This window comes from Lactuca serriola, chromosome 1 (genome assembly GCF_051521515.1).
Source record: "Lactuca serriola cultivar US96UC23 chromosome 1, Lser_US96UC23_V15, whole genome shotgun sequence".
Lineage (NCBI taxonomy): Eukaryota > Viridiplantae > Streptophyta > Magnoliopsida > Asterales > Asteraceae > Lactuca > Lactuca serriola.
In genome coordinates this window covers 10,735-22,140 of record NC_136408.1, presented here as the reverse complement: position 1 = coordinate 22,140, position 11,406 = coordinate 10,735, and the positions used below count along the sequence as shown (strand labels likewise).

General features: G+C 36.5%; 1 protein-coding gene across 1 annotated transcript; it reads right to left on the bottom strand.

Moving 5' to 3' along the window:
* Positions 1-5,752: 5,752 nt before the first annotated feature.
* Positions 5,753-8,834, bottom strand: LOC145096973 (uncharacterized). Its single transcript, XM_079034399.1, has 3 exons — positions 8,573-8,834; positions 6,866-8,461; positions 5,753-6,723 (listed from the first exon to the last, which is right to left on the bottom strand). Exons 1-3 carry the CDS (start codon positions 8,832-8,834, stop codon positions 5,753-5,755), a joined length of 2,829 nt encoding a protein of 942 aa, XP_078890525.1.
* Between the last annotated feature and the right edge of the window lie 2,572 nt (positions 8,835-11,406).

The following is an 11,406-nucleotide window of genomic DNA, read 5'->3' as shown; positions in this document are numbered from 1 at the left end:
CACGTCACCACCTCCTTGCAGATTTCACAAATTTCCTTTCCGACTTCTAAAAATCATAACTTTCGCATACGAGCTCCATTTTCAACGTTCTTTATATCCACGCGTAGGCGGGAACGTACTCTACAACTTTCGTTTAGACTCCGTCGGCTAATTTTGACTTTATTTTAAAAGTTATATTTTTAACAGGCCGGGACAAGATTGATCCGTTAAAATTAATTCATAATTTCTTCATCCGACGTCCGTTTTCATTTGTGTTTTTATCGTTGTGCTACTATTAACGAGATCTTCGATTTTCATTTAGGTTGTGTTGGCTAAAAACCGCTCGATCTAATATTCGAATTTCGGGTTGTACACTGTTAAGCCGAAACTTCGACAAATCATAACTTCTTCATACGAAGTCATATTTGGGAATTCTTTTTATGGACGCTCTCGGTTTAACGTATTCTACGACTTTCGTTTAGATCACTAAGGCTAAATCTCGCTCTATCGTAAATTCACTATTTACGTTTCCTGGTATCGTGCCGGTTCCGTCGCGAAACTTCGACGGGTCATAACTTCTTCGTTATAACTCGGATTTCGGCGTTCTTTATATCCCCGAAATCCTTGTTTCGACCAATACAATTTTATGTAAAGATATCGGGCTTATCTCACACTTTAATTTTGACGCTTATTTTTATCCTTTATTAATTATATCTTTATAATTAAGTAATAAGCACACAAATACACATAATTCACATAGAATTCGAATATTTCATCTTTATTACTTCAAAAAGAGTTACAATATCCTAACTACAAAGAAGAAAACAAGACAGCTAAAACTACAACTAAAGAGATTACAAAATCCTAACAAAGAGACTCCACCCAATCCACTTCCATGTCCAATTCCACTGAAGAGTGTGAAACCAAAGATATCTCTTAAAATGATGAACAAACAAAACAATTCCAAGGATCTTCCAACTTAAAATATCTTCAGAGACATCAATCTTGAAAAAGCACTTGAACCTCCACCAAACCAAAGAAAGAACAATAGCTAAAAACCTCAATAAGTTCAGCTTGATCAAAAAAATTATGACAAAGAAATTAGGGTTTAGGGTTTAGGGTTTTTTTTTATTTTTTTTTAGATAAATGGGGATACCCCTTGGCAAATTTTATTGAAAAGAAAAAACATTACAAGAAGAAAGGGCAACCGCCCCAAAAAAACAAACTACAAAAAACCTAACTAACAACTAACAAAACTAAACTAGGCAATAAAATTAAAAGAACAAAAGGACCTAACTAACAAAGACCAACCAATCCACTTCCAAGTCCAACTCCAAAGCAAGGAGTGAAACTACACATAGCTTCCAAAAATATAAACAATGAAATCAAAATCTAAGATCTTCCATCTCACATAGTCTTCAAAAACTTTAATCTTCATGAAGCTTTTAATCCTCCACCAACCCAAATAAAGAATAATGGCCTCATACTCAAACAAATAATCCAAGGTTTGAAAAATAACAAATTCACAAAACTTCCAAGGAACTTTCAAAACAAGAGAATCATTGACCAACTCAATCAAATCTTCAATAACTTTCAAAATTATCCAAACCAAACTATACCCAAAAATAACAATCAACTTTAACTTTTGAGCTTTACTCTTCTTGCAATCCTTTCCATTCTTCTCCAAAAACCAATTTTTGATCTTCATTCCATTCTTCACTTGGTAAACCCATATGCTCCAAAAATTAATCCCATTATCCATCACAATCCTTTTAAGCCCATTCCAAAAAAATATCTTCTAAATCTTCCAAGTTTTTTCCAATAACATCTTTAGCTAAAGAAACCGTCTTCAGCCTCCAAGAAAGTATGATGCTAAAACCAAGCTTTCCAAGGAAATCCCACCACTTCCAAAAGATCTTCAATTTATCTCCATCTTCATTCTTTCCCAAACTATTCCAAATAATCTTCAAAAAGCCTTTCAAAAAAATAATCCAAAAGTTCCGAAATTGCCCTCGATGATTAAACCACCCTCTTCCAAGTATTAAACTCATAGAAGCAAAGGTACCAAAATCGTCATGGCCAAGAAAATCCAATCCATCAACTCTCTTCTTAAAAGTCAACCCAAGAAGATGAAATCCGTCAATTCCTTTTTTTTATGGGAATATTCCTAAAATACCCCTGAAGGTTAATCCCTAAAAAATTAAGAATTAAACCTTCAAATTCCACATCAAAGGTAAAAAAACCAATGATAACCGGGATAAACCGGTTGGCATTAAGAATTTGGTAAAACCAACAATAAAGAAAGATCCAAATGTGGTTGTTTTTATGTAAACAAGGGAAACAACCAACCCGTATGTGGTACAGTCTAAGGTAAACGTACCCAATCCAGTGTATTGACGGGTAATTATCCCACCACTTGCTAATCGAACTAGCAGTGGCACCCACTAAAGTGGAGGTTCCTAGTTGCCTAGGAAAAAAAATCCAACTAACGGGGATCAAACCCATTTGCTTTAAGAAAATGACCACTTCAAAGGAAATAATTCCAATGAAATCTGGGATAAACCAGAAAGCAGATAACAAAAAAGAATCCCTAAGGATCCAAAAGTGGTTGTTTTTATGGTTACAAAGGAAACAACCAACCCATAAGTGGTACAGTCTAAGGTTAACGTACCCAATCCCGTGTATTGTCGGGTGAATATCCCACCACTTGCTAATCGAATTAGCAGTGGCACCCACCGAAGTGGAGATTCCTAGTTGCCTAGGAAGAAAACACCAACTAATGGGGATCAAACCCATTTGCATTAAGGAAAGATCCACTTCAAAGGAAAAGCTTCCAATGAAATCCGAGATAAACCGGATAGCAATAACCATACAATTATCCCATAAGGCCAAAAAGTGGTTGTTTTTATAGTTACAAAGGAAACAACCAACCCAAATGTGGTACAGTTTAAGGAAAACGTACCCAATCCCTTGTATTAACGGGTGATTATCCCACCACTTGCTAATCGAACTAGCAGTGGCACCCACCGAGGTGGAGACTCCAAGTTGCCAAGGAGGAAAACAACCAATAATAGGGATGAGACCCATTTGCATAATGAAATCCACTTCTAAAGGAAAATTCTCAAGAAAATCGGGATAAAACCGATAAGCAAAGCAATTTTTAAAGGAAAATTGCTAAACCCAAACCCGTCAATTCCATTAATCATTAAAATAATCGTGATTCTTCTCTCCAACAGGAACACCCCACTTCCTCTTGACTTCATTGTCAAAACCCAAAAATTCACCTTTGAGACCAATAAGCTTTAAACGAATTTCTTCAAAGATGTTCAAAGCAACTTTCATCTCCTCAATCTTGCCTTTCCTAAAAAGTCTGCAATTTCTTTCTCTCCAAATGAAATACACTGAAGCAGCAAAGGCAATCTTCATGATAAAAACTTGAATGCTTTTCCCTTTAAGAAAATCTTGAAGCTCTTCTATTAGATCTTTCCAAGTATGAGAATTACTTCTAATTCCCACTTTGTCTTTCACAACTTTCTAGATAAGAGACGAATAAGGGCATTCAAAGAACAAATGAGAATGCGAATCCGGCTGCATATTGCAAAGAGAGCACTTGAGATTCTTATTTTTGTCCCAAAATCTCATTCTGTCCTGAGTCATCAGTCTCTCCTAAATAGCCAACCATAAAATGAAGCTGAATCTAGGAATTCGTTGTTTGAACCAAACAAGATGGGCCCATGTGACCTTTTGGCCACAATTGCTTAAATCAATCCACACTTGATGAATATCAAACTCCACCTACTGACCATCCCTTTTCCTCCATAAGACTCTATCAGCAACCAAAGGATCAAGAATCGGCAATTGAAAATCTTTCAACTGAGGGATAAGTGAGAGCCACTTAGGGGGCCAAAACCAAGAATTATCAACAATAACATCCTTGACTTTGTCTGTAATTCTAAACCCCGCACTAGCAATCTCTCTAGGAGAGAGGACATAAGAAAAAGCTCCAAGATAATGCCAATCATCATACCACATGAAGGTATTGGCTCCATTCCCAACCTTAGATCAAAAATGATTTCTAAAGTTGGGTCTCAATCTAATCAAGTTTCTCTAACTCCAGCTCATGTCTTGCTTTTCCTCTACATCCCAGAAGCATCTGCCTTTTAGAACATAAGAATTGATCCATTTTACCCAAAGAGAATCATAATTGGAAATAATCATCCAAATTCTCTTAGACAAAATTGCTTTATTGCAAGCTCTAAGATTTCTAAGACCCAAACCCCCATGCTCCACTGGTTTACAAATTGAGGACCAAGCAACTTTGGCCCTTCCCTTATTGGACTCATCACAGTCCCAAATAAAATTCTTCATCAATTTCTCTATCTCCTTAGTTATAGCAGCCGGGATAAGAAGACAAGAAGCCCAGTACACAGGAAGGGAATAAAGAACCGAAGATATGAGTTGCAGTCTCCCACCATACGAAAGATATTTGTTCCTCCAATCTCCAATTCTGCATCAGACTTTATCAACAAGTCTTTTGCAATCACGGATGAATAATCTAGTTGAAATTAGAGGAATTCCCAAGTATCTCATTGGCAGTTTCCCTTCAACAAAAGGAAACGTATCAAGAATTTTACCCTTCACATTAGCTTTGACATTTCCAAAAAAAATGTGACTTTTTGAAAAGTTGGGATGAAGACCAGCCACACAAGCAAATTCTTCAAGACTTTCCTTTATCACCCTGACAGAAGCAGAATTGCCATGACAGAAAATCATCAGATCATCCGCAAAACAAAGGTGGGTAAGCTTAAGTTTCTTGCATCTCCAATGATACTTGAAAAACGGTTCATTTTTTATTCTTCTTTGAAAAATCAAATTAAAAGTTTCCATCACCAATGTGAAAAGATAAGGAGATAATGGACAGCCTCGTCTAAGACCTCTCTTCCCTTCAAAATAACCATGAAAGGATCCATTCATACTGATCATGAACGAGGTAGAACTCACACATTGCATAATCCACTTTATCATAGCAGGATGGAATCCAAAATGAAAAAGAATATCTTGAAGAAATGACCAGCTAACTGTGTCATAAGCTTTCTAGATATCCACCTTAAGAGCACATCTAGAAAAACCACGGTCTCTATGATATCCCCGGACAAGTTCTTGAGAAAGAAGAATATTATCAGTGATCGATCTTCCAGGAATAAAAGCTGACTGATTTTCAGCAACAATAGACCCCAGGTGATTCCTTATTCTAGCAACAATTACCTTGCTAATACATTTATAGATAACCGAACAGCAAGATATAGGTCTAAAATCACTCACTTTTCCAGGAGACTCAACTTTTGGGGTTAAAGCAATGGCAGTGGCATTAACTTCTTTGAGAATTTTCCCACTAGCAAAAAATTCTTTAACAGCAAGGCAAAAATCCTCCCCTATTACAGACCACATAGATTTAAAAAACTTAGCCGAATAGCCATCAGGTCCAGGAGATTTATCATCATCAATATCGAAAAGGGCAGCTTTAATTTCTTCATTAGACACCACCTGAATCATCTCAACAGCAGCAGCGAGATCTAATTTTTTAAAAAACAAAGAATTAGGTTGATTAATCTCTCCACAAGTAACATCAGAACCAAGAAAGTCTTTGAAGTAATCCACAAACTCTTTGTAAACATCTTCACCTTCCAACCATTCCCCCTCACGATTCATAACTGCTTCAATTCTATTTTTATGAGATCTCCCTTTAACAATTCTATGAAAAAACTTAGAATTGCTAGATTTTAGCTTTTTGTTTCAGAAATCTTTCCTCTTTCTCATAAGCTTTTTTGAGTTCACCAAGAAAAATGGCTTCTAAATCACGAAGATTAGAATTAAAAGGGTCCAAGTCCAGATCAGACTGAACCGCTTCCAGCTCCTTGCGAAGGTGATTAACATTTTCCGAAAAATGCCCCTGTTCCTTTAAAAGTTTGCGAATAGGCTTCTTGAGATTTTTGAGCTTTTGAGTTAAAATAAACATTTTAACTCCTTGAATATCAGTATTCCAATGACTTTCAACCAACAACTTCAAATCAGGGCTAAGGGTAAGAACATTTGGAAACTTGAAAGGAAGCACTTTAAATTTAGCTCTTATCGGAATTTTGATAATAATAGGACTATGATCAGAAAGTCCATAAGGAAGAAAAGAAGCATAGATAGAAGGAAAAAGATTCAACAAGCTGCAATTGCCCATAACACGGTCCAACTTCTTCAGAATACCATTATCTCCTTGAGGTTTTTGATTCCAAGTGAGGTTCAAACCATTGCTGTTAATGTCTTGAATTTCAAGAAAATTAATGCAATCAATAAATTCCACCATCCCTTTAGTAAACTTGGACGAACCAGCAGAGCTTTCATTGGGACTTATAGTGACATTGAAATCTCCTCCAATAATCCACGGGTCATCACGGACAAAACCTTTATGATGCACAAGAGAAGACCATAAACCTCTTCTATCAATGTACTTGTTGGCAGCATAAACAATGGAACAAAAAACATACTTATTATTTGAGGGAAGATTAACTTTACAGTGAATAACTTGATCATTGTGATCAATCAAGTTAACATCAAATAGATTAGAATTCCAACCCAAAATAATGCGAAAAGTATGTCCTAAATTTCCTTTATTAGCAATCCACTTCCATGATCCAAAGATCTTTTCACACTTCTCATTAAGTTTATTAAAACTAACTTGAGATTCAAGAATAGCTAATAAACTCAAATTATTACCCTTAATCAAATTTTTTATTTCTTTTTGCTTAGGGGATTGATTAAGGCCCCTAACATTCCAAATTCCAAAACTAAGCGTCATTGGAAAGGACTTCCATATTAGTATCAACCAAAGGGATACCACCTATGAATTCCATTTGATCCACATTGTCCAAATAATCTAAATCAACCTCTAGAATACCACCCTTTTTGAAAACAAATTGGTTCTCATCTTCCAAATAATTAAGAACATCAAACTTGTTGTTAGAAAAAGGAATCACAGGTTCACGGAATTTCTCAGAATGAACCTTCTTATCAAAGTTTGAACTGATCTTAATGTTTGGGCCTGATTTCGGAATATATTTTTGACCACTCACAAGTTTTTTCCCCAAAACTTTTTCCTGTTTTAGTTCCGGAACAACTCTGTTGACAGGGAGATTCCCCTGATTGCTCTTTTCCATAGAAACAGCCCCAGCAACATTCTCTTTTTTCGAAAAAGTACCATTTTTACTATTCTGCCCCTGTTCCATTTTAACATCCTTATTTATACCATTCGCTGAACGATTTTTCCCATTATACCCCTGAATACCTTTTCCTTTATTCCATTGATTCCCTCCATTATTACTTCCATTTTTAGTATAATTATTCCCTTTTTGCCCTTGAGTTCCAGCTATATTTCCTCCCCACTTCTTTCCATTTTCTTGAGTTTTCCCATTTTGCCCTTGGATCGAAATCTGACTTTTACTCCCTGATTCCTCGATCTTCTTTCCTCCCATATTATTTCCCTTATTTCTATTAACCACTTTTTGAAAACCTTCGCTGTCCTCCTCAACTTTTTTGGTACTAGCAATAAGCACTTCCATGAGATCAACTTTAATACCATCCTCTATTTTCTCATAAGAAATAGGACTTTCAATGTTTTTGACTTCTTTAGCTAATAAAATCCCACATGTAGAGTCCTTATGCCCATAAACCTTGCAATGAGAACACTTAGAAGGGTTCCAAACATACTCAATCTTACATTTAGAGATAATTCTTTCACCAGAAGTAAGGTCCGAAGAATATACCTGAACTTCTTTAAGCCATTCTGTAGCAGCAGACATCTCTATAAGAATTCTCATAAAGGCTGGTCTTCCCCAATGTTCTTGACACATTTTAGCCGTGTGGGCATCAACATCAAGCGGTTTAGCAATCTCCCAAGCGATATGACTCAAACCTGTCCCATTCCAATATTCTAAAGGAACATTAAAAATCTTTACCCAAATAGGGACCTTATCATGTTGATCTTTTACCGAACTCACCCCAGTAGTCCATATCCTAACAACAAGTGCACTATCAAAAACCATCCAAACTCTCCCTTCCAAAACAGATAACATTCCTTGTTCAGTGCTAAATCTGAAAAAGTATATCCCTTCATCATTAACCATTAACTCTTCTAACCCATGTTTTTTCCATATATTGTGAGCAAACTTGTTAACATAAAAGAAATTAACGTGTTTGTCAATAAAATAACCATAGAGAGTCGTCTTGAATGGGCTGCATCCTATAATAATATCACTCAAGGGCATTTCCACAACTCCAACAGGAAGTTCAGCATTCTTCTTGACTTTAGAAATAAGATTAGCAGCATTAAGTCTCTTGCCACTAACTTTATCAGCATAAGAAACTGGTTCATTAACTTTCAGATTATCAGGGCTAATTTTAGGACTAGACAGATTCGCCTTACTCTTCATGTCCCCTGTCTTCATTTACTCCAACATAACATCTGAAATGAGCAACCCACCATTACTATTTCGAATATTTCCTTTGTTATCTTCTTTTCCATCAATCACCATTTAGACATTAATACCCTCTTCCTCAGGATCAACATATTTGAATTTAAATTCACCTTCATTATCAATTTCAAGATGGCTGAACTTACTAGGAAAATGATAACTGATCTCATTACAAACTTGCTCCAGCTGTCTGCTCACCATATCATCAATTTCAATCTTCCTTTTTTCTTTCTTTTCCTTAACCAAAGATTGCATAGAGCAAATGTTATAAAGATCAACAATTACTGGTTCATTCAAATTTTGATTAGGAACTCCTTCAGGCAATAGATTAATCATAGTTTCTCCAACTTTTTTCAAACCATCAGATGCTTAAAGATCAGAAGTTTTCTTCATATCAACTGAAGAAGGAAATAGAGATGAAGAAGGTTTGAAAGGGATTCGATTTTTGCCAAAATTAGCTTCAACCTTCTTTTTGATTTTGCTAGTGCATAGCTTGTGGAACACCTTCTCCTTCTTCTTGTTGCTAAGATCCTTCCAATTCAAAAGTAATTCATTCCTTTGAATTACAGACGAAATCTTCTTCATTGAGTCAATCGAATCCTCAATGGAATTATCAGCATCATTACCTCTGTCATACTTCTTCTTTGTGAACCTGAGCCCATGGACGAAACCTTCTTTTTCACTAGCAGATAAACAGTTCCAAAAAGTCATCATAGCATTCTTCTCTCAAGGACAACAAAATTGAGTAATATCTTTCTCGAATTTGATAACTGGCGAGCTAACCCCATCGATCAGACCTTCCTCCATCTTAATAGAGTTACTCAAGACAGGAGAAACCATAGGGATACTAGTGAAATTAAAATTAGGAGGAATATTAGCAACCTTCGATCCTGCCTGTTCACTATCGACCCCTTTAATCGATCCCATTCCCAGATTATCAGCTTAAGATACATCAGTTCTTACCTCAATAGAAGAATCAGACAATTTCATTCCAGTTCGAGAAACTTCAGGATTAGCGACATCGTTTAAATTTCGACTAATTGGAAAATTTGCTTCCGATTCAAATTTGTTGACAAGAGTAGTAACAGATTTCGCTATAGGAGAATCAATCGACAGCTTAGGAACATCACCATATTCCAATTTCGACTTATTTCTTGTATTCGCATTTTTTCCTTTTTTCTTCATGATGATATCGGGTTCTAGATCTGGAGGAACTCCTTCCATGGGAGAAAACAATTGGTATCCACAGAATGAGGAAGAAAAGACAATCAAATTAAGACCAAAACGGAGCTAAACCACTGCCGAAACAACGATCGGTGCCGGAAAAACACGTGAAAAACGGGAAATCGCCAGAGAAGAAAGAGAAACAAAGAGAGAGAAAGTTTTTTGGATTTGGGGTTTAGGGTTTAGGGTTTAGGATTTAGGGTTTAGGATTTAGGGTTTAGTGTTTGGGGTTTAGGGTTTGGGGTTTGGGGTTTGGGGTTTAGGGTTTGGGGTTTGGGGGTAGGGGTTTAGGGTTTGGGGTTTGGGGGTAGGGGTTAGGGTAGGGGTTAGGGTTAGGGCTTAGGGTTAGGGCTTAGGGTTTAGGGTTTAGGGTTTAGGGTTTAGGGTTTAGGGTTTAGGGTTTAGGGGTTTAGGGTTTAGGGTTTAGGGTTTTAGGGTTTTAGGGTTTAGGGTTTAGGGTTTAGGGTTTTTTTTTTTTTTTTTTTTTTTTTTTTTTTTTTTGGTAAAGGGGTTTAGGGTTTAGGGTTTAGGGTTTAGGGTTTAGGGGTTAGGGGTTAGGGTTTAGGGTTTAGGGTTTAGGGTTTAGGGTTTAGGGTTTAGGGTTTAGGGTTTAGGGTTTGGGGTTTAGGGTTTAGGGTTTAGGGTTTAGGGTTTAGGGTTTAGGGTTTGGGGGTTAGGGTTTCGGGTTTAGGGTTTCGGGTTTAGGGTTTAGGGTTTAGGGTTTAGGGTTTAGGGTTTAGGGTTTAGGGGTTAGGGGTTAGGGTTTAGGGGTTAGGGGTTAGGGGTTAGGGGTTAGGGGTTAGGGGTTAGGGTTTAGGGGTTAGGGTTTAGGGTTTAGGGTTTAGGGTTTAGGGTTTAGGGTTTAGGGTTTAGGGTTTAGGGTTTAGGGTTTAGGGTTTAGGGTTTAGGGTTTAGGGTTTAGGGTTTAGGGTTTAGGGTTTAGGGTTTTTTTTTTGGATAAAAGGGGAGACCCCTTGGCGAATTTTATTGAAAAGAAAAAAATTACAAAAGGAGAGAGAGCAACCGCCCCAAAAAAACTAACTACAAAACCTAACGAACAACTAAAACTAATCTAAACAATAATTTTTTTTAAAAGGACAAAAAGACCTATCTAACAAAACCCATCCAATCCACTTCCAAGTCCAACTCCAAAGCAAAGTATGAAACCAAACATAGCTTCCAAGGAAATAAACAATTAGCTCCAAATCAAAAATCTTCCATCTTGTGAAATCTTCAAAATCTTCAATCTTCAAGTAGCCATTAAACCTCCACCAAACCAAATCCCAAAAAATGGCCTCATACTCAAACAAATAATCCAAGGTTTGGATAATATCAATCTTACAAAACATCCAAGGAACTTCCAAATCAAGAGAATCATTGGCCAAATCAATCAAACCATCATAAAATTTCAAAATTCTCCAAACCGGACTAGATCCAATAATAGCAATCAACTTTGAACTTTGAGCTTTACTCTTCATGCAATATTTTCCAACCTTCTCCAAACCCCAATTTTTGAGCTTCTTTCCAATCTTCACTTGAAGAACCCATATGCTCCTAAAAATAAGCCCATTATCCATCACAAAATTCTTGAAACAATTCCTAAAATTGTCAATAAGATCTTCCACAAATTTTCCAATATCCTCTTTAACTAAAGCAAAAATCTTCAAATTCCATGAAAGTATGT

Coding starts and splice junctions, on each gene's coding strand:
- LOC145096973 (XM_079034399.1), bottom strand. CDS start 8,834: ATGATTAATCTATTGCCTGAAGGAGTTCCTAATCAAAATTTGAATGAA. Junction 8,462..8,572: donor TGTTGATCCTGAGGAAGAGG/GTATTAATGTCT, acceptor AAATGAAGACAG/GGGACATGAAGAGTAAGGCG. Junction 6,724..6,865: donor TCAAATGGAATTCATAGGTG/GTATCCCTTTGG, acceptor TGAGTTTATTAG/CTATTCTTGAATCTCAAGTT.